General features: G+C 35.2%; 2 protein-coding genes across 3 annotated transcripts; both read right to left on the bottom strand.

The window, feature by feature from the left end:
* Positions 1 to 2572: 2572 nt before the first annotated feature.
* On the bottom strand, positions 2573 to 3479 carry LOC120078711 (protein LATE FLOWERING). Its single transcript, XM_039033010.1, has one exon. The coding sequence runs from the start codon at positions 3108 to 3110 to the stop codon at positions 2580 to 2582; it is 531 nt and encodes a 176-aa protein (XP_038888938.1). The 5' UTR covers positions 3111 to 3479; the 3' UTR covers positions 2573 to 2579.
* Positions 3480 to 5092: 1613 nt separating this feature from the next.
* LOC120077972 (transcription initiation factor IIF subunit alpha) lies at positions 5093 to 10676 on the bottom strand. 2 transcript variants are annotated; one of them, XM_039032115.1, is made up of 11 exons: positions 10499 to 10675; positions 10107 to 10378; positions 9822 to 10021; positions 9492 to 9730; positions 8634 to 8779; positions 8078 to 8454; positions 7425 to 7540; positions 6758 to 6892; positions 6086 to 6298; positions 5774 to 5971; positions 5093 to 5563 (listed from the first exon to the last, which is right to left on the bottom strand). In XM_039032115.1, the coding sequence occupies exons 4-11, from the start codon at positions 9591 to 9593 to the stop codon at positions 5465 to 5467; spliced, it is 1386 nt and encodes a 461-aa protein (XP_038888043.1). In that variant the 5' UTR covers positions 9594 to 9730; positions 9822 to 10021; positions 10107 to 10378; positions 10499 to 10675; the 3' UTR covers positions 5093 to 5464. The 2 variants fall into 2 exon arrangements, with proteins under 2 accessions (XP_038888043.1, XP_038888042.1); XM_039032114.1 differs by lacking the exon at positions 10107 to 10378 and having other exon boundaries at positions 9492 to 9650; positions 10499 to 10676.
* Positions 10677 to 25276: the final 14600 nt, after the last annotated feature.

Genomic DNA, 25276 nt, shown 5'->3' with positions numbered 1-25276 from the left:
ACAACATAATATATCACAAAAAAAAAATAATAAATAAATAAAAGGGGTCTCAAATATGTTTTGGTTCATGAAGAAATCCAACTCCAATAAACAAAATCAAGATAAGAAACATTTCTAGAATTCAACATGAATTTCAATGTATGAAGTAATTAAGATGGATAAAAAAATATCATACATCAATCCATAAAACGGAAGCAAATATCAAAAAATCAATAAACTGAAAATAAAGTGAGAAAACATAAATTTTCAATCCAACTCATATATTTGAAACGAATTTTGGAATATAAGTGACATTAAAAAACGAACTACATCATCGTCCTATGAAAAAGGATATAAAACAAACATTTTGTGAGTGGATTGAAATAACATGGTTAGTAGCTCCTACCAAGAATTTAATTGCAAACTAAAGTTGAGGGAAGAGCGGGAAAAAGCAAAGGAAGATACATGATTTATTATTGAAGTGACAAGAAGAGACCTAAAAAATAAAATGGAAGGAAAACAATGGGTTGAACCAACAAAAGGCATGAACACAGAGTAAAAGAAGGGAAAAAATAACAAAAACGCAAAAACCATGAACCCTACATAGGAAATCGAAACCAAAAAGTCGAATGAAAAACCTCTAAGACTCAATAGATCTAACATGCATATTCACTGATAATTTCAACTTAGGGGACCAAATGCTACTTACCAAATTGAAAAATATTAGTAAAAAAAAAAACTTCAGAAAACTGTGGCCAAAGTAGATATACCATGCAAATTTCATAACAAATCTAACATGCAAGGAATAATATAATATTAGGAGGCCAAATGCTAGAAGGCAGATTCAAGAACACAAAAGTAACTCCAAAAATGTAGATCTAAACGAAAGAACAAAAACAGAAGAAGAAAAATATTCAGATCTAAAAAAAATATATATATATCTAGTATATCTAAAGCAAACAAAAAGAAAAAAGAAACATAAACATTGCCCTAGAGAAGCAGACAAACAAGTGAAAAGAGAGATTATTAATGGACAGCAAGAGAAAAAAAAACATAATCAACATCCCAAACGAGCAAGAGACAGTAAGAAATATGAAGAAAAGAAACAGAGAGATGAAGCAGGACGAACCAGACGAGTGAAAGAAGAGAGAAGACGAGATAGATAAGAGGACTAATGTGAAGAGATGCGTGAGAGAGAGAAAGACATTATTGAAGTGCGTGAGAGGAATAAATTAGGGGAATTAGAAAGCGCGTGAGAGGATGATGGCGATTTGAGAGAAGATAAAACGGTAAGCTATAGAGATTTCTCCCAAGAAAAATTCTCCCAATTTTTAGGGAAGAATTCTCTGAAAACTTTCCTTCCTCATTCCCCCTCATCTTTTTAGAGCGGTTCTCACAAAATGGATCCTTGCCACAGTCATTGTAGCCTTGTAGAAAAAGAAAATTTCAAGGAGAAGATTACCGATTCGAGTAGAAGTTTTTGCTGCAATTATAGATCGGTAAAGGTATGATATTTAATTTTCTTCTTTTAGTTTTTATATTTTTATTGTTTCAGGAAATCAAAGAAAGTAATCACACACTTCCACGGGGATTCAAATCCCTTCAATTGCTAAACCCACATTTTCCTTTACCGATGGGCCAAAGAGTAGGTGAGTTGCCCACTCACCCCAACTCAACTTAGGGGGCCAAACAACTCCTTGATCTTCAAGTTTTGAGTTTGATTTCAATTTACTCTCTAGGTTTCAAAATGTTTCAAAATATTACAATTTTATCCATGAAATCTGAGTTTTGTATTCAATTTGATCTCTAGATTTTAAGATTTACACTTTTAATCTTGGTTTTTCACTAAATACTCACTGTCTTTAATGTTAATGTCTATTAATTAATTTAAAAGAATTAAGATAGTTATAATCCATTATGTTTCATTAATAAAATTTTAAATTTTAAATTTTCTTCCCAATAATTTAAATTAATTAATAGTCATTAATGTCAATAATTGAAAGTATTTAATGAAAAATTGAGGAAAAGTGTGAATCTTGAAACCAAGTAATTCAATTGAAATTAAACTCAAATCTCTATATTAAAATTATAACATTTTGAAACTTAAAAACTAAATTAAAACCAAGTTGAAAACGAACTAAAATATATAGTATTTTAAAATTTAGAGACGAAATGGATAATAGACTCCAAACCTAGGAAATAGAAAGATATATTTCTTTTTTCTTTTTTTTTTTTACTAGAGCCTTTAATACTATTCATTAAATCCTAGTACATTTTTATAATATATTAATTAGATAAATTTTGACTTAATTGATGTGATGTGACAATAGGAATCAGCTTACCTACCAAAGCCAAAACATAGGGACAAAATGTATGTTTTGAGCATTGAACTGTTCGACAAGTTATGAAGAAACTTAGGAACAATGAAAATTTTTTAAAATGCCTCCAAAAATATAACCAACATAATATAGTAGAGAAAAAGAACTACTTGATTATTCATCATCAAAACTTTGTAAAATCCAACTCTAATGAGGGGGAAAAAAAGAAAGGAAAAAAAAAATGCTTACTCCCACTACAAGGCTTTGTAAACTCAAAGGCTTCTATAAATGGAGAGAAAGATCAAGTTTTTGTTCTTTTTCCTTATCATGATTTATCCTACTAAGATCCTTCTTTATACTTCTCTCCCAATTCAACAAATTTTCTTCATCTGCCCCACATTGATGATATCTATTACTTGTACAAACCCCACCACAATAAACCATGTTTTCATACAACAGTTGTTGGTTATTGGGAAAACAATGAAGATTAGTCCCATGAGTAGCAATGTAAACTGGCTGTGGCAATAGTCCTGGATGATGTTGCTGATGGCTAGCTGGAAAAACCAATGACGGCGGGGCCGGGAACGGCGACGGTGGCGACGAGAAATTGGTCGAGTAATCTGATATTCGCTTCGCCTTTCTCGCAGCAGTCCTCTCTTTCTTATGAGCATTTTGATGGCCTCCTAAAGCTTGAGAGCTTTGGAATTTTCTTGAACAGAACAAACAGGGGAAAACTCTTGTTGGGGTTTCTTCCATTTCAACAATATTGTTGTTGGTTTCAGCTACTTGAGAAAGCTTCTCTTCATATTCCATATTGGCTGAAACAAAAAGAAAGGAATTTTAGAAGAAACCTTTGAAAGAAAAGAAGTGAGAGAATAAAGGGAAATGGGAAGTTTTTGTTGAGTATAAGAAGGTTGCAGCAAGAGAGAGCTAGAGAAGGAGAGGTTTTAAGTTATGGGGAGCTGACTTTTTTGCTGAACAAAAAAAATGGGGGGGGGGATAAAAAAAAGAGTTCAGAAGGTAAATTCTAAAAAGAGAGTTGGAAAATGTGCAAACAAGTGCTTTCCTCTCTTGCAAAATAATTATTAATTGAAGTGCTTTGGTGGCAAAGATGGATGCATGGGCTTGGGAACAGAAGAGATAAGAGAGAGAGACAGAGATTCCATTTCCCAATCCCTCCATTGCCTCTCTGTCTCTCTTTTGATTCCAAACTTAGCTCTCTTAAAAACAAAAAAAGAGAGATGGGATTTTGAAGATAAAGTTATGTGATACATATATATATATATATATATATATAAAAATCTATATATCAGTTAGATTTGGCAAAAGAGAGAAAGAAGTCAGATTTGTTTGTTTTTAGTCAGTGGCTCAAAACACTCAACTTGGGTCTGCAACTAAGAGTAAGTTGTTTTATGTTCATAGTATTAAGCCAACCATGTTGGTTCACTGAAAGACGGCTTGGCTCTCTTGGTCATATTAACTTACAAGTCTCAAGTTCGAACCTTTAGTAAATTTTTTACCTATATTGGATTCAAGCGCAGGTGCCCCTAGTGCAAAGTTTTGATTCCCCGTTATCAAGAAAATAAAATTATGAACATGCAATTTTTGTAAGCATTTTGTTTTTAGTCAGTGGTTCAAAACACTCAACTTGGGTACGCAAGTGAGGAGTAAGTTGTTTTGTGTTCATAGTATTAAGCCAGCCTTTTTGGTTCATTGAGTGAATAACGCTCTTGGTCATATTGGCTTAGAAGTCTCAAGTTCGAACCTTTAGAAATTCTTTTGACCTATCTTGGGTTCAAGCGTGGGTGTCCTAATGCAAAGTTCCAATTCCCGATTATCGAAAACAGGGCTGATTTTGATGTGAAGTGTTTTTTTTTTTTTTTTAATTATTGGGGTTTTTCTATAAATGGTTATGGGAGTAAAAAAGGGCAATGGGTGTGTTCCCCACCGCCAATCTGATGCAACTTTGTCACTTTTCTCCCATTCCTTGCATGCTCATATTGCAGATATCAACCTCCCATATCATTCCTCCAATAGGACATTACTCCTTTTTTCCCCTTCTTTCTCCTATCTTATTCTTACACGTGTCTTTCTCTTTCTCTCTCTTCACTTCAATATTATAGAACTCAACAACTAAACCAAGATTTCAACACTAAACATTCAAACTTCATTCATAAACACAAGATTTGTGTCTTGTACTTTTGAACTTCTTTAAATGTTTTGATCTTCTCTGTCTTCTTAGTGGCCTTAGTGGCCACGTAAAGCTTTGTAATATGATATTAGTCAAGATATTAATTTATCTCTGAAGTTACTTTTACATTCGTATGGATAGATCTCTAGATATCCAATGAGTTCTTAGACTTTCAACTTAATGTCTATTAGATCTTTAAACTTTCAATTTCGTATGTAATAGATTTTTCAACTTTTTCTTCAAATTCACTCATATATTGTATAAAACATGAAAGATTAGAGTCTTATTAGACACGAATTTAATTTCATATATTAGACACAAAGTTACAACTTGAAGCAAAATTAAAAATTTAACCTATTAAAAATTCTAAAACCTATTACACAAAAGAAGCTTGTAATTTCACCTATGAAACTTTGGATTATAACAAATTACATTTATGGACAAATATAACATTACATTAGATTTTGCAACCAAAATGATTTGCCCATCATACTTACGTTAATCCTCACCATAAACTAAAATCAAACCACGTGAATAAGATAGGGAACATATTTTATATAAAATTTCTTCACCAAACACTTCCAACAAAACCAAGAGCACTCTATTTATTTTAACATTACTTTACTCCATGCATTATTTTAGAAACGTCTTTGAGAAAATGCCAAAATTAATATGACAATCAATATGACAAAAGGGTCTGAAGATTTTTTGGTTTCTTTCTCAACGTATACCTATATCTCTTACAACTTAAAATTCCAACAGCAAATGCCTCTTTCAAAGCCACAAATTTATCCTTTGCCTTTGCCTAGATAAAAGTGTAACATATCGAGTTCATCACATGTGAACGAGGAGGCCCCTTAAGCTTTTGCAGTGTAGAGTTTCAACACAAACATTGTATTCGACAGCCATAACACACCAACCAGTAAGGAATCATGAATCAGCTACATCACAAAGATGAAACATTAACTTAATTCTTCTAGTCTTCAGGTTTTCTCAATACCACGTAACTCGGTCCCCCATTTGTCTTTTGAATCCTTGAAATTCTCCTAAGGATTTCAGCAAAAGCATTCTTGTCCTGCATAATGTGATATTATAAGGCATCAGAGAATTGTCGATGTTCATGGTTCATCAAGTTCCTGAATATTATCTTTTCATGTTTTAAGCTAGCCACATTTCAATTGCAAGGCGAATGAAATAACACCTGAAACTGCCCACTTCTCAACCAAAAAGTCGAAAGTAAGAACAATTTATGTAAAAACGTGCCATGAAGACATAACAACAATACCTCTGGAGTTCGTAATCTTGCTTTGAATTTTGCGACAAGATCCTGTGTAGTTACAGGTGTCCTTTGCCGCAAGACAGCCCTAATTTCTTCCTCAGTAACAGGTCCAGAATGCGATGCTGGTTCAGTTTTGACCAATGCCGGGGCACCTTTTGAGGCTGTACTTTTAGAAGTAGATACTTCATCTGTAGACTTGGATTCCTGAACATACCAAGAAACATTAGTTTACAACAAAGAATAGCTTGGCCGCATATCCTTCTAATACAAATAAAAGTAATTTTTCAGCGCTTAAAAACATGAGATGTCATGACATACTGTCTCTGTTTTCATTTTCTTTGGAGGTGCACTGGATGGTTTCACATCCTCGCCATTTTTCCTTTTCCCCTTTGCCGTCTTTGCAGTTGAAGGGGTCCCCTTAGCAGATCCAGAAGGTGTTGGTTTTGAGGGACTGTTTGCTGCAGCTTCTTCTTTAACTGTATCCTTCTGCTTCGAAGGTAAGACGGGAGTGCCACCAGTGTCCTCATCCACCTGAATACATAAAAGGTACAAACCACTTAATAGGATAAAAATGTAGACAGTATCACAATAAGCAGAGTTATATGTAAATGGGTGGGGGCACTGACTATTTTCATGGAACAACCGTTTGATTCCACTACGTTCGGTTGATAAAGCAACTCGTAAAATATTAAATTCTAAATAGTAGCCAGTACAGCTTGAATTCAACCTCTCTAGCCTTTTATCATTTACATAGCCTTATTACTAGGCCAACCCAAGATGGTGGTTCGCTAATGACATCCTTTGCTCAAGATTCTGTCATCTACTATATACAAAAAAAGGCATTTGCAAACAGCATAACACATTCAAAAAATGTTTCTTCAGACTGCATATGCACTTCATACAAAATCCATTCAAAAGACTGCTCGTAGGTCACTATAATTTAAAATCTTGGATCATGCAGTTAGTCGAGAAATGACAAGAGCCTCTTACATCGTCATCATCGTCATCATCCTCTCCATCTGAATCATTAAGCCCCCCAGTACGCCTAAGCAGTTTCTTCAACTCTTTCCCAGATTTGCTCAGCCCCCCCTCCCCTTCATTTTCTTCATCCTCATCGTCTTCGTCCTGCAAAGTGAGACAATAATTTACTGAACTAGTAAGCTTAGTCATACTACCAACAAGCCATTCGTATCTGATATGTGATATTTTTTTTACTTGAAAGGCTACACTATATATTCAAAAGAAAGCTTCAGACAATCCAAATTGTCAACCAGAATTCGAGGTGATTTTAAAGGTCAACAGATATCAATACACTGTTTTTATTTAATCACACCCCATACGTATCTGCATGTAACTGGTGGACAGACTCAGAGGGATGGTGGACTACTTTCAGAAACAAAATCATGGTCATTCATAATCTCCTCTCCACCTTTCCTATTTTCCATCACCCATCCTGCATTAGCTTGTCTTTTCTTTTCATTTTTCTTTTTCTTTTTACAAAACATTCTAATCTTTCATTTCTTACCACCTTTTCCAAAACCTTTGGAGAAAAATATATCCAGTTACTTCCACTGTTAAATATATAGAATTGTTTCTAGTAAATGGATGAAGTGATATGTATCAGTGAAAGTTTTTCTTTTCCAAAGGGCTAGCCAACCTGCTTGATTTCTGGAGGTGCAGGAACTTCGGGGGCTAAATCCTCCCTTTCTTCACGATCCGGAGCAGTAGTTTCATCGTCATCAGTAAAAATCTCTTCGTGCTCCCAATCGTCTCCTAGAAAGTTGGACAGACAGGTTAACATAGAGGAACAATGCCTCAATGCTCATCAAATGAATTAATAGCCCAATTTCACATGCATGGATACAAGAAAGTGTTTCCTTGCCAAACACATTATTAAAAAAGCCTAGTGAAAATTTGAATCTTCCTCAAGAACAAAAGCATTGCTAATCTAATGCTATCCCCAAATCTAAACCATTCATTTGATGCATTTGGTTCCCATATGATGGTGATGGCCTAGCCCGTAAACAATCAACAAATGGCCACCATAGATTGAACATATTCCCTATTACCCCTTTTTCAAACTCAAGTCATTTATTTACCACTAGGCCAACCCATAACGGTTAACGCTTGCTAATCTAATGCTATTCCCAAATCAAAACCACTCATTTGATGCATTTGGTTCCCATATGATGGTGATGGCCTAGCCCGTAAACAATCAACACATGGCAAGTGACGCTCTATAGAGATGACAATGGCGTGGTAAAGCACTTGACCCAAAAATATTTGTTTTCTAAAGGGAAAAGATTTAACCTTTCTCAATATCATCATCATCCAAGTCATGGTCACCACCCCTAGGACCTTCCTCATCATCATCATCGCCACCACCCTTTTTATTGAGTCCCAATCTGTTCTTTCTTTGTGCCTCTTCTTCTTCGTCTTCTTCTCCCCTATCCGAGACATTGCCTTCATTCTCATCACCAGTAGGTTTTCTCCGTCCCCTACCACTAGTACCAACACCTTCTTTGTCATCAAACTTCTCAACTTCACCAAATGCAGCAGGACCATTACTTGCAGCTTTCATCATCCATCTTTCATATCCATCTGCTGTCTTCTTTCGATTCTTCATTTTTTCTTCGGCCTCCTCCAATGTAAGTTGCTTATACTGTGCCACTTTGTTGAAGTTGTACCTGAAAATTGAGGTCAGTCATTCTGCTACCACCATGAGTGACTTTAAAATTTTCATCTGGACAATATAGAAGCCTTCGAGAATAGGAACATGTAATAACCATGTATGAAGAAGACTATGCCAAACAAATAAAGGACCATAACTTGATTCTTGGCAAACTAACTCAAAGATAAACCATACCAAGAACCTGCAGGAATGGCAGTAAATTCCTTTCCTTGCAATACAAGCAAGTAATATGTTGCTGATTGTGAGCCCTCAAGATGACCTTGGAATTGAAATTGGCCCGTTTCATCTTCCAAGAGCCAGGGTCTATTCTTGTATTTTTCCTATGTTAACAGAATAATAAGTAATCAAGGTCAAGCAGAACAAGAGTGCAAATAACCATTTCCTTTTAAAAAAAAAAAAAAAAGAAAGAAAGAAAGAAAGAAAATAAATAAATAAAGGTAAGCAATAAGCCACAAAACAACTAACTTGAAGAGAAACAATAAAAAAATAAATGCAACAAGATATTAACCAAATGCATCTCCAAGGTCAAAGCTGAGTTATGGTTAACACAAAGCCAACAAAAGCATAACTCAACTGACATAATGTTCATACCATCAACCTCGTGGTTTGAGATTCGATTCCCCCACCCCACACTTTAATTACAATACCTCTTCAAAAAACAATATTCAACACAAAATATATAATTGCATAGTCCAACTTATATATAACTCGTAAGAAAATAGAAAAGTTCAAACTAATACAAAGAGTATAACTTTATAAACTCTGCTGTGGCAGAAAGCCCAAGAAGTGACAAAAAAAAGTGTACGAGACTCCAAGGGACCGGACCATTCATCTGCATTAAAGCATGTGCGTTCCCTTTTCATTTTGCTGAAGGGTAGCATCAATTACTTTTTCCCTCGTTACTCTCAACAGTTATAACTTCTAAAAAGAAAATTAGATATCCAGTCACCAGTATCTAATCTAAGCTTCCAAAACAATCAATTATCCAAGACAAATTTAATAAAGGAAGCAAAATTGAAGTCAACTAATTACCCGAAGGGCATCTGTAAGTTGGCGCCCTTGTAGACCATCCTTGTAAAGAGACCATTTATTCTCAGCATTTCTCTTCTTCGAAAAGTTCGGCAGCCCGCTCATGAACCTACCAATGAAGTAGTTCTTGTCGCTACTTGCACTTGCTCGAACATTGTATTCCTAAAATATAGTTCATCATGCACTCTCAGAAAGAGAAGGCAGACAGTACTCAATCCACGCTATTATGAAAATTCTTAAATCTGTCATAAATAAGAAGCCCTAATCACATAAGTACAAGTTTAACACATTCAAATCATCATGCTCTTTAAGAAAGACAGGTGAAGAACGAACTCTTATTAAGCGAGTTACAGTAGCCCCACAGTCATAACATTTGCCCTTGTTCTCAGCCATAGTTTTGCCACAGGTCAAGCACAACGTCATGTGCTTGCAATTGCTTCCATACAACTCCGTCGTGGATCCACATCCACTGCACGACGGCTTCAGCATCAGATCGAACGACATCTCCCACCCCTTAATTCAGCCACAAAAATCTACAACACCCAAAAACAAAAACATAAATCACCACAGAATCCCATATTTTTATATCTATGTCTTTGGGCGGCTTGCTATTCTCACCAGACAACAGACTCTCCCCTACGTTTGGTTGCTAAGGCAATCAGTTATTGAAAACGATCCTCCACATATTTTGTGCTAAACCCTAACAAGTGATACCATCTGATTGGAGACTATTTTGTGTTAGGATTGTCTTTCTAGGGTCACCAATTCGAACACAAAACACGTGTTGTACTGTCGCCGGAAATTGCTGTTGGTGCAGCGTTCGCAAGCGCAGGTAAAAACGCTGAAGAAGACGTTCGCTGCTGAATCTCGTGTCGTAGTCACGGATCCGGCTGAGGGTGAATTCGTCGAGAACGACAAAGGTCAATCGATGGGCCGCGGCGTAGCAGGTGTGGGAGTGAGAAGACGCGAGTGAGAGGGAGAAAGAAACCGAAAAGTTATAGAGACTTTACCTTTGCTGCTCGCGACGGCCGGCGTGGAGGAGGGCGGAGGCGGAGCGGTAGGCCGGAGAAGGTGGTAGCTGCGTGGAGGTGAGAAAAGCTGAGATCAAGGAGAGAGAGAGAGTGGTTGAAACCTTAGAAGATGGGAAAAGGCAGGAAGATCAAGATGACATTTAGGGCTTTCTTTGTTTTATTTTTATCAACAAATATCAATTTATACTCTTCAATTTTAAATGGTATAAATTAAGTCCCTTTGGTAGTTATTTCAACCTTTGATAACCATTTTGTTTTTAATTTTTTAAAATTAAACATATTTCATCCATATTTCTCTACAATAATTTGCATCTTTCTTGAGTATGATTATTAAATTCTTAGCCAAATTCCAAAAACAAAAATAATTGTTTGAAAGCTATTTTTTTTATTCTTAAAATAAATTTAACTTAGTTTTTTAAACCATTAGTGAAAAGTGGATAACAAAGTGAAGAAATTTGGAGGGGGAAGTAATGTCCATAGGCTTAATTTTAAAAAACAAAATAGTTAGCGGGAGAAATTTTGAACCAACCACGAACCACCACGTCATTTGCTAAATTAATGATGTAATTCCGAAATAGTCAAATTTATGACCAATTAGGAGTTGACATGTGCCCCAAATTGAAGTTGAAGACAAATCTAATGCCACGTGGTTTCATCATGACAATTGAATTGGATAAAATTAACTTGGTCCAATTTAATATTATTATTATTTGGATTAAAGTCTCTAAACCCAAAAACATGTTGAATTTTCAAATCAAACCCAAATCCAACTAATTGGGCCCAAGAGTAAGGCTCATGGGTCAACCAAGTCCAAGTTCATGAAGCTCACCTGAGAACTCTATAAATAAAGAAGTTCTAGGTCAGCATTTTCTATAATCAACAAGCAGAAGACTCTCAAGACTTCTCAAGCTGCAATCCTTGAAGACAGAAGACCTTTGAAGACACAAAAACTTTTCCAAGACTCCAAGACTTCTACTTCAAGTGCTTTTCTTCTTCAAGTCAAGCACATTCATCCAACCGAGAGAGAATCAGAGGATCAAGATCGAACAACATCGCATCAAATCAACCTCAACATCAACACCAACTCAAGTTCAACTCCACGAAACAAGTTTCTCCGAAAGTGTGGTGCGAACACTAATCCTCCAAGAAGATCAACAAGCCCAAAGGCCGATCATCCAAGAAGATCAACAAGCCCGAAGGCCGATCATCCAAGAAGATCAACGAGCCCAAAAGCCGATTGTTCAAGAAGATCAACCAACCTAAAGATTATAGATTATAGTAGCATCAAAATATTATGTATTAGAGATTGTACTTGATTTCCACAAAATTAATACAAATACAAAATTCAAGTTCCACGAAATAAATTTCTCTTGAAATCTCGTGCGAACATGGCCCATTTATTTATTTTTATTTTTTAAAATTATGCCTATTTACTTCCGGATTTGCATCTTTATTAAATATCTTAGCCAAATTTGAAAAACAGAAATAAGTTTTTAAAAGCTAATGTTGAATGAGAAATTTTAGACCAATCACAAATTGTCACGTCATAATCTAGCTTGTATGTTGAGCATATTGGGTGTGCATGAAAAGCTTCAAAAAATCCAAAAAGAAGTGACAAAGAAAGAACTTCCTGACATCGAAGGCCATGATGAGACCAAAAAAATTTGATTGGAGCAAAAGGGTCTTTGTTCTAAAGGACTGTGAGGTCCAACGCGGAAGCAGGATCGTTCCCAAATTTTTATTTTCACATAATTAAAATACAGAGAACATAAATTATGCATAATCACAATTTTTATAGCATGCTAGTGAAAGGAAGAAGAAAAGTTTAGATTTATGCTTAATCCTTGAAGAATAAATTAATCTTCACAAAAAATTCTTCTCGATCTGATTACGAACACTTCTATCTCCAAAAAAAAAACCTGCAAGACGGGAATTTTTATGGGAGAATGCTTCTAAGAAGATCACACAGACCCTTTGTGTAGAAAACTACTGTGAAGAAAAAGAAGAATAATATAAAAACCAAAACTCCCCTTCTAGGATTGATTGAGAAGAGAAAATAGGGGACGGAGTTATAACTTCCTCCTAAATTAAATTTAAAATTTTAATTTTAATAAATATTATACATATAATATATATATATATATATTAATATGATATGATAACCAACTTCTCATATAATATATATTAAACTATATGTTATATCAAATATAACATATAACCTATAGTTTTTATATTGTATCAAATACAATATAATCTATAGTTTGAATTCTCTCAATCAATCATGATATTTAATATAAATCAAATTTAGTTATATGAATCTAATCCATATAATTAGTATTTGAATCATATTCAAATATTTAATTCCTCTCAAAATAAACTTTATATTATATCAAATACATTATATTAATTATATCATATATAATTAATCTCTCGTCCCTTCTATAGCTCAACAAGGATTATTGAGAATTAATTTTGGATTAATTTGAACAATTCAAATTAATCCAAAATTAATTCTCAATAATCCTTGTTGAGCTATAGAAGGGACCTTATGAGCTTGTACATTGAAGCTCCAATCGTACTTGGATACTTAATTAAACTCTTTAATTAAATTACTTAACATCCACAAACTGTCGATCACTCCACTCAAGACCGACAGTTGCACTCTTCGCACTACAAATATATTTCTATGCCCATTGGATATAACCAGTCAATAGTGGAATAACCCTTTACAAATTGTTCGTAAGTACAACTAGGCCAAAATTACCACTTTGCCCCTATAGTTACATCTAATTCCTTAAGTGCCATTGAACTCTCTAGTGAATAATAAGTCATAGTTCAACTGTAACCAAATTCCTTTCGGCCCAAGAGAGTGTGTGGCGCCAAATTGTTCAAGCCTTAAAATTAGCCATTAAGGGAGCAATTTATTTACTTACCCTGACATTAGAGAAGAAGTGAATTTCGTCTTGTGTAGGTGTGTTCTTAGTTCCCCAATCAGACGAATTCCCAAAATGGTAGGTTTATTGAGCCGGCGATATGGTCACTCTCACCCATACAAATTAAAGAACCACCTTCATAGGCAAGAGTTCACAACTCATTCAAGATTTAAGTCATGTCTGAAGGAACTTTTATACAAGAGTACCTCTAAGCGAAAACGGATCTTTCTAAAGACATTGTGACAGAATTACCACATTTGCATTCAAACAAACAGATATGCATCATACTGTAAAATTACCGGCATGCTTTACGAATAACAAACAAGAGAACAAGCAAACTTACCAGTTGAAGACTCTTTCTTCATAGCAAAGCTCATTCTCTCCAAGCGAACAGACTCCTTTCGCTCTTGTTGAAACGTCAAACTATCGTTCAACAACAACACTGGTCATCTACCACGAACGGTCTCCACACGAACAAAAGGAAGATGGGGACGACACCATCACTTGGAACCCTTAGTATTCTCGGTGTGAGAATCCAAGGAGTGGGCTCTGTTCGGATTTGGTAGAGGGGAAGAGGATATGGGGATCATATACAACGATCAAGCAAGTGGGAGAATGCTTAGTCTATCGTATAGACAAAATGCTTAATCGTTTAGATGAAGTACACGATCGTGTAGTAAAAAGGCAGCAATCGTCTATACGATCGTTTAGTAAATGCTCGAGTGCTAGACGATCATTTAGAGAAACGTAGGCGGTCGTTTAGAAGATGCGCGCGCGTGTTAGTGATCGTGTAGTAATTTCGAGCTATCGTATAGTCCCTTATTTTACTAAGCGATAGGCAGCAAACACTTTGTGAGCAAATAACCGTGATCTTTTGCAAAATGAAAATAATTTTTATTTTATTCTTCAGTTACAAAAATCGATTGGAACTTCCCATTAACGCACAGTTATAGAGAAAACGGTGTGCACAATTATCCTATAATTGTCAAAATAAAATAATAAATATAATCATATTATATTCATTAACCTATAGTTTAATATCATATATCAACAACAGTGTTTTCTCATCCACTAGATATAAATTATATTTATATCTATTTTCCTCCAATTAATGTATCTCATACATAAAGTCAATCATATCATATATAATTAACCAGTTCAATCATATCATATATAATCGAACTCCCTCTTGTCAATTAAAACATTTCAAACTGACCCAAACTGATTTTCAACTTGAATCCATTGAGCTGCTAAGGGACCTTATGGACCTATGGCTCGAAGCTCCAATGGTATGTGAATAGCTGACTAAACTCTTTAGCCACGTGATCCACCATCCGGTAACTTCTAGACATTCCACCAAAGACCGACAGCTGAACTCTTCTCACCACAGATATATTTTTGTGTCCATTGAATATAACGAATCAACAGTACGATAACCCTTCACAGATGCTCGTAAGTACAGCTGGGCCAATTTACCATTTTGTCCCTATAATTACATCTAACTCCTTAAGTACCACCGATCCCTCTAATGAACAATACAACATAGTCCTACTATGTGTGGACACCTCTCGGACCATGAGAAGGTGTGTGGCACCACATCGTTCAAGCCTCAAAATCAACTCTTAAGGTAGCAATCTATCTACTTACCCCTACTTTGAGGAATGAGTGAATTCCATCTTGTGTAGCTGAGTTCCCAGCTCCCAAATCAGACGAATCCCCAAAGTGGTAGGTTTGAGTCGGCGACCTGGCCACTCGCACCTATGCAAATCAAATGACTGCCCTCAAAGGCAGAAGTTCCCAACTCACTCAGGATTGAGGTCATGTTACCTATGGTCATCTTAATGAAGTGAAGTCTCTATCATGAACAGCGTTATATAACGAGACGTTAACACTTTGTGGTCAGGTCTTATATAAACTCTTTGTATAGGATGCCCCCGCTCGCACGTCCCCACATGAATGATCAGGATCAAACCATCTATAGAAAGTTACAATACTTGTAACTATTCTACAAAGCGGGCCGCATCCGTAGCGTTACCGGGATAAGGTTTCCCTCCTATATCCATATACTACAGACCATTTTGGTTATCACTTAAGACATGATTCACTTGTATGTCACCACATACATGTTTAAGTTACATAATGACAATAAGGGATTTTAGTTTGTTGGTTTGTGGTAAAGCAAATAAAACATCAAATGTTCAAAGACAAATAGTAAAGAAAATATCATATATTATACATCATAAGCGTTCGTACAAACTGTGTTTACAAACTACAGAACACGATGTTGGGGTTGATGCCCTAAAGTCTCGTGTTCTATAGTTTGTAAACAGTTTGTACGAACGCTTGTGATGTAGACTACCCAAAAGAAACAAAAGGTGGTTTCTTTTATGATCCTCAGGAAGATAAGGTATTTGTATTGACAAATGAAACCTTCCTGGAGGAAGACTATGTAAAGAATCATCAACCTCGCGGTAAGTTAGTAATAGAAGAAATGTCTAGAGAAACAACAAATGTTTCAACAAGAGTTGTTGAAAGAGCAGGTCCATCAACAAGAGTTGTTGATGAAACTGGGACTTCACATCCTTCTCAAGAGTTGAAAATGCCTTGTCGTAGTAGGAGGGTTGTGCAACAGCCTGACTGGTACATGGGTTTAACTGAAACTCAAGTCATCATACCAGATGATGGTTTAGAGGATCCATTGTCTTTTAACCAAGCAATGAATGATGTGGATAAAGACCAATGGATTAAAGTCATGGACTTTGAGATGGAATCTATGTATTTCAATTCTATCTGGGATCTTGTAGATTAACCTGAAGGGGTAAAACCCATCGGTTGCAAATGGATCTACAAGAGAAAACAAGACCAAGCTAGTAAGGTACAAACCTACAAAGCTAGACTTGTGGCAAAAGGGTTTACCCAAAGAGATGGGGTAGATTATGAAGAAACCTTCTCTCCAGTTGCCATGATAAAGTTTATTAGAATACTCTTGTCTATAGCCACATTTTATGAAATATGAAAAATGGATGTCAAGACAACTTTTTTGAATGGCTATCTTGAAGAGAGTATCTATATGTATCAACTAGAAGGGTTTATACAGCAAGGTCAAGAGCAAAAGGTTTGTAAACTTAATTGATTCATTTATGGATTGAAACAAGCTTCTAGATCCTGGAATATGAGATTTGACACTGCGATCAAATCTTATGGCTTTGAACAAAATATTGACGAGCCCTGTGTATACAAGAAAATCGTTAACAAAACTGTCGCTTTTCTGGTTTTGTATGTTTATGTTATTCTACTCATTGGGAATGAGGTAGAATATCTAGCTGATGTTAAGAGATGGTTGGCTATGCAATTCCAAATGAAAGATTTGGGAGAAGCACAGTATGTTCTTGGAATCCAAATAGTTCGGAATTGCAATCACAAAACATTAGCATTATCTCAAGCATCTTATATAGACAAGATGTTATATCGGTATAAAATGTAAAATTCCAAGAAAGGATTTTTACCTTTCAGACATGGAATTCACTTGTCTAAGGAACAGAGTCCTAAGACACCTCAAGAGGTTGAGGAGATGAATTGAATTCCATATGCATCAGCAGTATGGAGTTTAATGTATGCAATGTTGTGTACTCGTCCCGATATATGCTATGCCGTAGGAATAGTCAGCAGATTTCAGTTCAATCCTGGATATGATCATTAGACTGTTGTTAAAAACATTCTCAAGTATCTTTGGAGAACGAGAGATTATATGCTCGTCTATGGTGCTAAGGATCTGATCTTTACTAGATACACTGATTCTGACTTTTAGACCGATATTGATTCGAGGAAATCAACTTCGGGGTCAGTATTCACTCTAAACGAAGGAGCAGTTGTGTGGAAAAGCATCAAGCAAAGTTGTATTACTGACTCCACAATGGAAGCTGAGTATGTAGTTGCAAGTGAAGTAACAAAAGAAGCAGTATGGCTCAGAAAGTTCTTGACAGATCTGGAAGTAGTTTCAAATATACATTTTCCTGTCACTCTCTATTGTGACAACAGTGGTGCATTTGAAAATTCAAAGGAACCACGAAGCCATAAAAGAGGAAAGCATATCGAGTAGAAATAACATCTCATCAGAGAGATTGTATACCAAGAAGACGTAATTGTCACCCAGATTGCTTCATAAGACAACTTAGTTGATCCATCTACAAAGGCCTTCTCGGCTAAAGTATTCGATGGTCACCTAATAGGACTAGGACTACGAGTTTTGTATCACTAGGACTAGTGGGAGAATTTTTTGGGTATTGTAATGACCTAGTTTATTGTATTTGTACATTTTATTCTCTCCATGTAAACTCAACATTGTATATATTGATCCACTGAAGTTTTAGTCCAAGTGAGAGTATTGTTGGGTTCTATGTCTTAAAACTCGTAGTTTGTAAAATGATAAACATTTTCTATAATCAATAAACTTATTATTGATTTTATAAATTGTATGAAAGTCTAAATTCAATAAATTAAGACTCATGACTATTACATGAGTACTTGAACTTTATGTGGAGACATAAGAGTGAATCAGGTTCGAGTAAATAGTCAAAATGATCTATAGTACATGAATAAGGTTGGGTACCTTGTTCTGGTAACACTATTGGATGCGGCCTACTCTGAAGTTGTTACAAAGAGTTGTAAAGTGCTACATACGATATGATCCTAATTCGTACATATTATGACATGAGGAGTGGGGGTATCCTATGCAATGAGTTTACATAAGATCGAACCAAGAAATAAGTCACTCTTACTTTATAAAGTTGTTTACTGTATAAGACTGACTATTTCACCTAGATGACCTAGGTGACTCGATCTTAATTCTGAGCTAACTATGAACTCCTGTTTATTTGGGATTATCCTTAGATTTGCATAGTGAGGGTTGGCTCAACAGCGTCGGCTCAATAAACCTCCCATTTCAGGGGTAAGATCTAATAGATAGCTGGAGACATAGGGTGCAAGACGGNGTAAGATCTAATAGATAGCTGGAGACATAGGGTGCAAGACGGAGTTCACGCCTACCTGATTTAGGGATAGAAGAAAGGTTGTTCTCTCAAGTACTGAATCCAGGTCTTGAACAAGGGGTCCCACCCTCTCACTAGACTGAGAGAGTTTGGTTTAGTGATTGAATCACAAACCAGTTGTTCATTAGAGAATTAATAGAAACTTAAGGAATAAGACGTAATCTCGGGGGTAAAATAGATATTTGACCCACCCGTTATTACAAACAACCTGTGAAGGGTCGACTTGCTGATTATGGTTAAATCATGTGGACATAATATATCTACAGTGAAGGAAATGCAACTATGGGCTTTAGTAGAGTGACTCATTAGTTAACGAATGAGGATTAATCTAGCCTAATGAGTTTAGCCAATTAATCTTGGATCGTTGGAGCCCATGATCTGTAGGTCTGCGAGGTCCCCCTACTAGCTTGTAATTGGACTAGCTCTAGAATACTGTGATAAGTTAATTTGAAATGTTCAAATTAGAATTAAGGGAATTAGTAATTATATGAGATATAATTACGTGTTTAATTTGAAAATTAAACGGAATAGGAGAATTTATATTTAAATATGATTTAAATATATAAAGATGGATGTGTGAAAATTAATTTAATATTTGATATTAAATTAATTAAGTTTTATTTAAAGATTAATTTATGAAATTAATTTTATAAAATTAAAATTTTCAATTTTAAAATCAAAATGGATTTTAAAAAATCAAGTTTTGATTTTGTGATAAAATTAGAAAATTGGGAAAATAATACACAAATGGAAAAACAAGTTTTTCCATTATCCATCTTCTACTTGCTCACACAAAATCCATCACCATTGCCTTATGTTACTCCAAGCATGAGCTGCAACTCATGTAACTCTCTTCCTTGCATGATGGTCTGCAATATATTGAAGAGTTTGAAGTGAATTTCGGGTATGCAATCAAGAGAGAATTTTAGAGAAAATTCGTGTTGAAGAAAGTGTTCTTCAACAAGATTGTTGCTGTGAGCAATTCTCCATCATCCCTTGATTCAAGTTTGTTTTGAGTCCCACAACTCAATCTAGAGCACCAAGAGAATAGTGGGAAAGATCTTGAGGTGATCTGCAATAAGATTCAGAGAAGATTACAGCTGGAGATCAAGCTTTAAAGAGGTTCTACAAAGGTATGTCATGAAACTCACGTGTTTTTTGTAAGAGCATGCTTTAAATTTTGCCAAAATTAATGAATTAGAGTGCTTAAATGATCCTTGTTGCTCCCACTTTTGCTGATACATTTCTACACTCCCCTTATCTCTTATGAGTTAGGGATGCTTTTTAACCGAGAGGACCTTTGAAGCCCCTCTACAAATGGATTAGTATTTTGAGGGAGGTGAGGATAAAATGCCTCATCCCGGATAGTTTCTTGAGTTCCTACATCCAGTCAGGCCCTTGAAGAACTCGATCCATCTTTTGATTTTTTTCTACATTCGTTTGCTTCTCGTTTTTAAAAAAGGATCCAGATCTGATACTCATATCTAAAAATAATAGAGAGTGGTAAAAAAAATGTGTGGGTCGGCCTCGCTAGCCAAGGTCGATCTAAATAGGAAGGAGGAAGAAATTTTTTCTACGGATCGCACCTTGGGAAGCAAGGGAGGCAAAGCCGAGAGATGACAGGTTATCTTCTATGATGTATGCTAAGCTGTATTTGGAATCAGTGTCTAACTTTCAAACTATTGGAAATGTCCTAAAACTCGCAGTTCATAAATATTGGAAACATATTCTATTCATCAATAAAAGTATTATTGAGTTGTTCATTCAATAAAATGTTATTGATATTGCATCTGTTATGAAAATTCAATAAATGAATCCATGGCTATAATATGAATACTTTAACTTTATGTGGAGACATAAAAGTAGATCAAGTTTTAGTATATAGCCAAAGTGGTCTACAATGAGATTGGGTACCTCATCCTGGCAACACTATTGGATGCGACCCACTTTGTATACTGATACAAATTATGTGATCCCAAATCATTCATGTGGAGACATGCGAGTGGAGGCATCCTATGCAAAGGATGTTTTCATAATACTGGACCACGAAATAGTTACTTTTCATTATAACGACCATTTACTGTTAAAACTGACTATTTCAAATTCAATGACCTAGTGTAACTCGATCTTAATCTTGAGCTAACTATGAACTCCTGTTATTTAGAATTATCTTTTGATCTACATAAGTGAGAGTAGTTCAATAGCACTACTCAATAAGCCTCCCATTTTAGGGTAAGACTGGATAGATAACTGGGGACATAGTCTTGCAAGATGGAGTTCACTCCTACCCGATTTAGGGTTAGCAGATAGGTTGTTCCCTTAAGTACTGACTCTTGGTTTTAAACAAAGGGGACCCACCCTCTCATGGTGGAGAGAGATATAGTTTATTAGGTGGACTATAAACTAATTATTCAATAGAGGACCGGTGGGAGCTTAAGAAGCAAGATGTATTAATGGGGGCAAATCGATAATTTTGACTTAGTTGTAAATACGAACAACCTGTGAAGAGTCAACTTACTGATTATGGTTAAAGTGGATAGAAATATATCTACCGTGAGAAGAGTGCAACTATCGAGCTATAGTGGTGTGTCTCGATAGTTAACGTATATTAATTAATTCAGGTCTAAAGAGTTTAATCAATTAATCTCAAATCGTTAGAGGTCATGATCTGTAAAGGTCCCTCTACTCCCTTGTGAAATTACTCATTGGATTAGTGAATTAAATGTTTTTGAAACATTCAAAATCGAAATTAGGGTTATGAATTTGAAAAGTTCAAATTCAATTTAGGGTTTGGTTAATTATATTTGATATAATTAAACGTTTAATTTATTGAAATCAAACGTAAATTGGAGAGATTAAAACATTTAAATATTGATTAACATGAATAGGATTCATGTATAAATTAGGTGTTTGATTAATTTAAAATTTGATATTAAATTATTATTTATTTAATTAATTAAATTTTTTTAATTAATTATTTAAATATATTTTTTCAATTTTTGAAAATCAAATTTAGATTTGATTTTTTATTTTATTTAATTTTAGTGAAAATTACATTAAATAAAAAATTGAAAATTAAATTAGAAATTCCAGTTTGAGTGGAATTTTCTAATTAAGTGCTTGCATGGCTAATCTTGTTAAATAAGTTGAATCTCAGCTTTGAAGATGACCATGCTGCTGAAAATTTTGAGATTAACTGACTCTCTCCCAAACCCTCTTCCTTCTTAACCCAATTGACCTCAATTTAGTGTTTCCACCACACAATCCAAGTTAGAGGATAGTAGAGAAGATCTTCTTGGTGGTCGATTGTTGAATTGGAGGTTAAATTCATGGAGAGGAACAAGAATTTCAGTGGCTCATCAAAGGTAATGTATTCTGAAATGCTTCTCCTTGAAAAAATTTTCATGCATGTTTTTAAACTCAAATTAAGTGTAATTAGAGTGCTTATTAATTCTGATTTCTTCTGCTGCATGTATATATACTCTATCACGAACATCGTTGGAAAAATATTTAGTCACTCTAGAAAGTTGAAATTCACGAGGAACTATTAAAAAAAAAAAAGAAAGAAAGAAAGAAAGAAAATAAGGTTAGAATATTTCAATAGAAGGCGGCCTCAAATGAGAAATGGAGAAGGAACATTTACTATATTCTCGAAAACTCATTGGAACCGCATAGAATAATCCATTTTCATTTCTAGCAAGCCAGTCACCGCTAGCATAAAACCAATGGTTTTTCTAATTTTTACTGAAGTAGGACCCCAAACAAAGCTTTATCCCGAGCCATGATATAATATAAGAAATCACCAAATTTTGGATTATGATTAATTTTAAAAAGTGATAAAAAAAAAGTTTGTGCAGTTAGAGGCGATTCATCACAAAATATTTTCCAAAGAAAATAACAACATATGAGTTGGCTCCATTCATTGGCAAAATTGAAGCAAGAGCCAGTTAAATAGTAGATAGGAAACTTTGAAAGCAGAGAGAAAGAATAAGACAAACTCCAAATCGAAACATAGCAAAATATAAAGCAACTTCCCCATAGGAGGGCCATCGATAGTCTCATCTGGCACAGGAACCAAGGGAATACCATGCTCGTACCAAAGAAACTCAAGCTAAGCACCAGTCACCAAGAATTGTAAAACCTTAATTGATACATACGATTTATCATCAAACTAGCCAGAAGAAACCGACACCTCACAATAGGAATAATCCTCACTTTCCCACCCCACTTATAGGATTCATCACTATTATCACCGAGACTATAACTAGAGGACATCTCAAGAAAAGGAAAAATGACCAACCTTATAAAGAAGAGAAAAAGAAGGGGAGGAAGTGAAGAAATGAGTTCATTCCAAACCCTTATTTACAGAGAATAAGAGGAAGGGGGGGAGGGGGGGAGGGAATGGGTTCGAATTTTGAAATTTGAATTAAAAAAAAAAAAAAAGATAAGCTCCAAGGCCAAGGCACACTAGCGCACCATACCCACGTTGTGCAATGCCAGACGCGCCAGAAGCCAACGCTGAGCAGTGTCTCCACCTTAGAGGTCAAGCCTGATCGGGACCCATGCGATAGTCAAAGATCTTCACGTCACCTTCAATGATGAAGACTTGCCACCACGACGATAAACAATACAAGGAAATAAAATTTGTGTAAAATATAAATCAAACAATAATAACAAATAAAAATAATAAAAAAATGGGAAAGCCTTAATCAAGCCTCAGGGGCTTGATGAAGACATTTAAAAAAAATATGTAATAATAATAATAATATAGGTACTAAGAACCCTGGAGCTTTTGAACCAAGGAAAGTCTAAAATCAAGTTTCAAGGGGGCTTGATAAAGTCGTCCCAAGATAATCTAGAGACTAAGAACCTTGGAGCCTTTAAACCAATGAAAGCCTAAAATTAAACCTCAATAGGCTTGTTCAGGTCATTCCTAGAATAACCTAGGAACTAAGAACTTAAGAGCCTTTGAACCAAAGAAAGCTTAAAATCAAGCCTCGGAGGGCTTGATAAGGTCATTCCCAGGATAATCAATGGATTAAGAACCCTAGAGTCTTTAAACCAAGGAAAGCCTAAAATCAGCCTCAACGGGCTTGATGAAGTCATTCCAAGGATAATATAGGAATTAAGAATCCAGAGTCTTCTTAAAGAGAAAAGTTGGAAGTTAGGTTGATGAGCCTAACATGCTTATTTAGAAGAATCATAAACAAAAAGAGAAAAGTTAATTTTTGAAAAATAAAACCAGATAGCCTAGAACTTTGAGGTGCTCATCGTATAGGGCTGAGGCTATCAGGTGAATAGAATTCCCAAGCAAGGATAGGTCAAAGAACAAATTTAGAAATTTGATCTCTAAAGTCCCAACTAGGGAGTGAGGGCTAACGACTATGGATAAACTTGGACCAGAGATTCCTAGTTTAGGGAGAATGATTACCACATTTAGGATTAGGAAAGCATGTGAAATGGGCCAAACGAACTAAGGGAGGAAAAAATCGAGAGGCTTAGGAAGTTGGGCAAATGGCCCAACTTGCCCGCCTCGGCCTCAGCCCGGTGAGCGTCTCTCAGCCCTCGGAGGCCCATTTCCCGTGGGCCATAATCTCTGCCCCCTGAAGACAACCCGAATCGACTTCTCCTAACCCTTTCTGCTCTTCCTATTCCTTTTTAGGTTTAAGGATCAACACTTTCTAATCCTTTTTATGTTAAGGATCCACAATCCACCACCCTATAAATAAGGAAAAATAGATACATCTCAAGGTAAGTACTTCTCTCCATCTCTAGTTTGCCCTGACTCTTCGTTAAATACTAACTTAAGCATTGGAGATTCTGTGACAGGAACAACACCGGTATTTTTTTTCCCCCGATTTGCAGGTCATCTTCCTTCCCTGAAATTATAAAATCACTGTCGAAGACATGTGAAGGTTAGATGAGTTCCCCTGCTCAGATTTTACCATGAAAGACTTGGGTTTTTTGGAAGGCCTTTTACATGGTCTAACAAATGGACCACTCGAATGCAGGGATTAAAGCCCGCGCAACGGAAAAACTCAAATCTAACTCTAATTTAATATCAAACAAAATAGCATTGGAAAATAAAACTAGGCTAAACATAAATTTTCAACAAAATAAAGAGAGGAAATCATACCTTGTTGAAAAATTTGTGTTGGATATCAATGACACTCCCAAAAAAGTATTCACTGGTATCCTCTATTAGGTTTTTTAAGGTGGGATAGTGGGATCCCATCTTCTTCGTTTGGGAGAAAAAAACCAGTTTCAGAGAGAACTATGTACTAACTAAGAGAGATTTGTTTTTTTTTTTCTCGTTAAAACCATACATCCAGCATGAGAGTTAGAGGGAATGAGAGAAAATCAGGGAGAAGACTCCTCTCCCCATAAAAAACGTAACTCCCCAACGTGGGGAGTTACCTAATTTTATTTTTATTTTTTTTATTTAACTTCATTTATTATTATAATTATTAATAAAATAAACAAATCTAATTTAATTTATTTAGTTAATTAAATAATAATAAATATATTTAATTTAACTAAATAAATTTAATCAAATTTAATTTATTAAAAAATCAAATTAAATCATTATTAATTAATCAAATTAATCAATAATAATTAAATATCTCCTATATTTAATTAAATGTGTATTAGAATCATATCTAAATACATCCCTCTCACATAACCTATAGTTTCAATTCAATGAATTCAATCAAATCATATTTAATAAAATAATTAATTCTCCAATTGATTAATCATTAAATTAAATATCACATATT

This window comes from Benincasa hispida, chromosome 5, assembly GCF_009727055.1.
Source record: "Benincasa hispida cultivar B227 chromosome 5, ASM972705v1, whole genome shotgun sequence".
Lineage (NCBI taxonomy): Eukaryota > Viridiplantae > Streptophyta > Magnoliopsida > Cucurbitales > Cucurbitaceae > Benincasa > Benincasa hispida.
This window is presented reverse-complemented; position numbering and strand designations above follow the sequence as displayed.

Coding starts and splice junctions, on each gene's coding strand:
- LOC120078711 (XM_039033010.1), bottom strand. CDS start 3,110: ATGGAATATGAAGAGAAGCTTTCTCAAGTAGCTGAAACCAACAACAAT.
- LOC120077972 (XM_039032114.1), bottom strand. CDS start 9,992: ATGTCGTTCGATCTGATGCTGAAGCCGTCGTGCAGTGGATGTGGATCC. Junction 9,651..9,821: donor CTGTAACTCGCTTAATAAGA/GTTCGTTCTTCA, acceptor ACTATATTTTAG/GAATACAATGTTCGAGCAAG. Junction 6,299..6,757: donor ATGATGACGATGATGACGAT/GTAAGAGGCTCT, acceptor TTATGTATTCAG/GTGGATGAGGACACTGGTGG.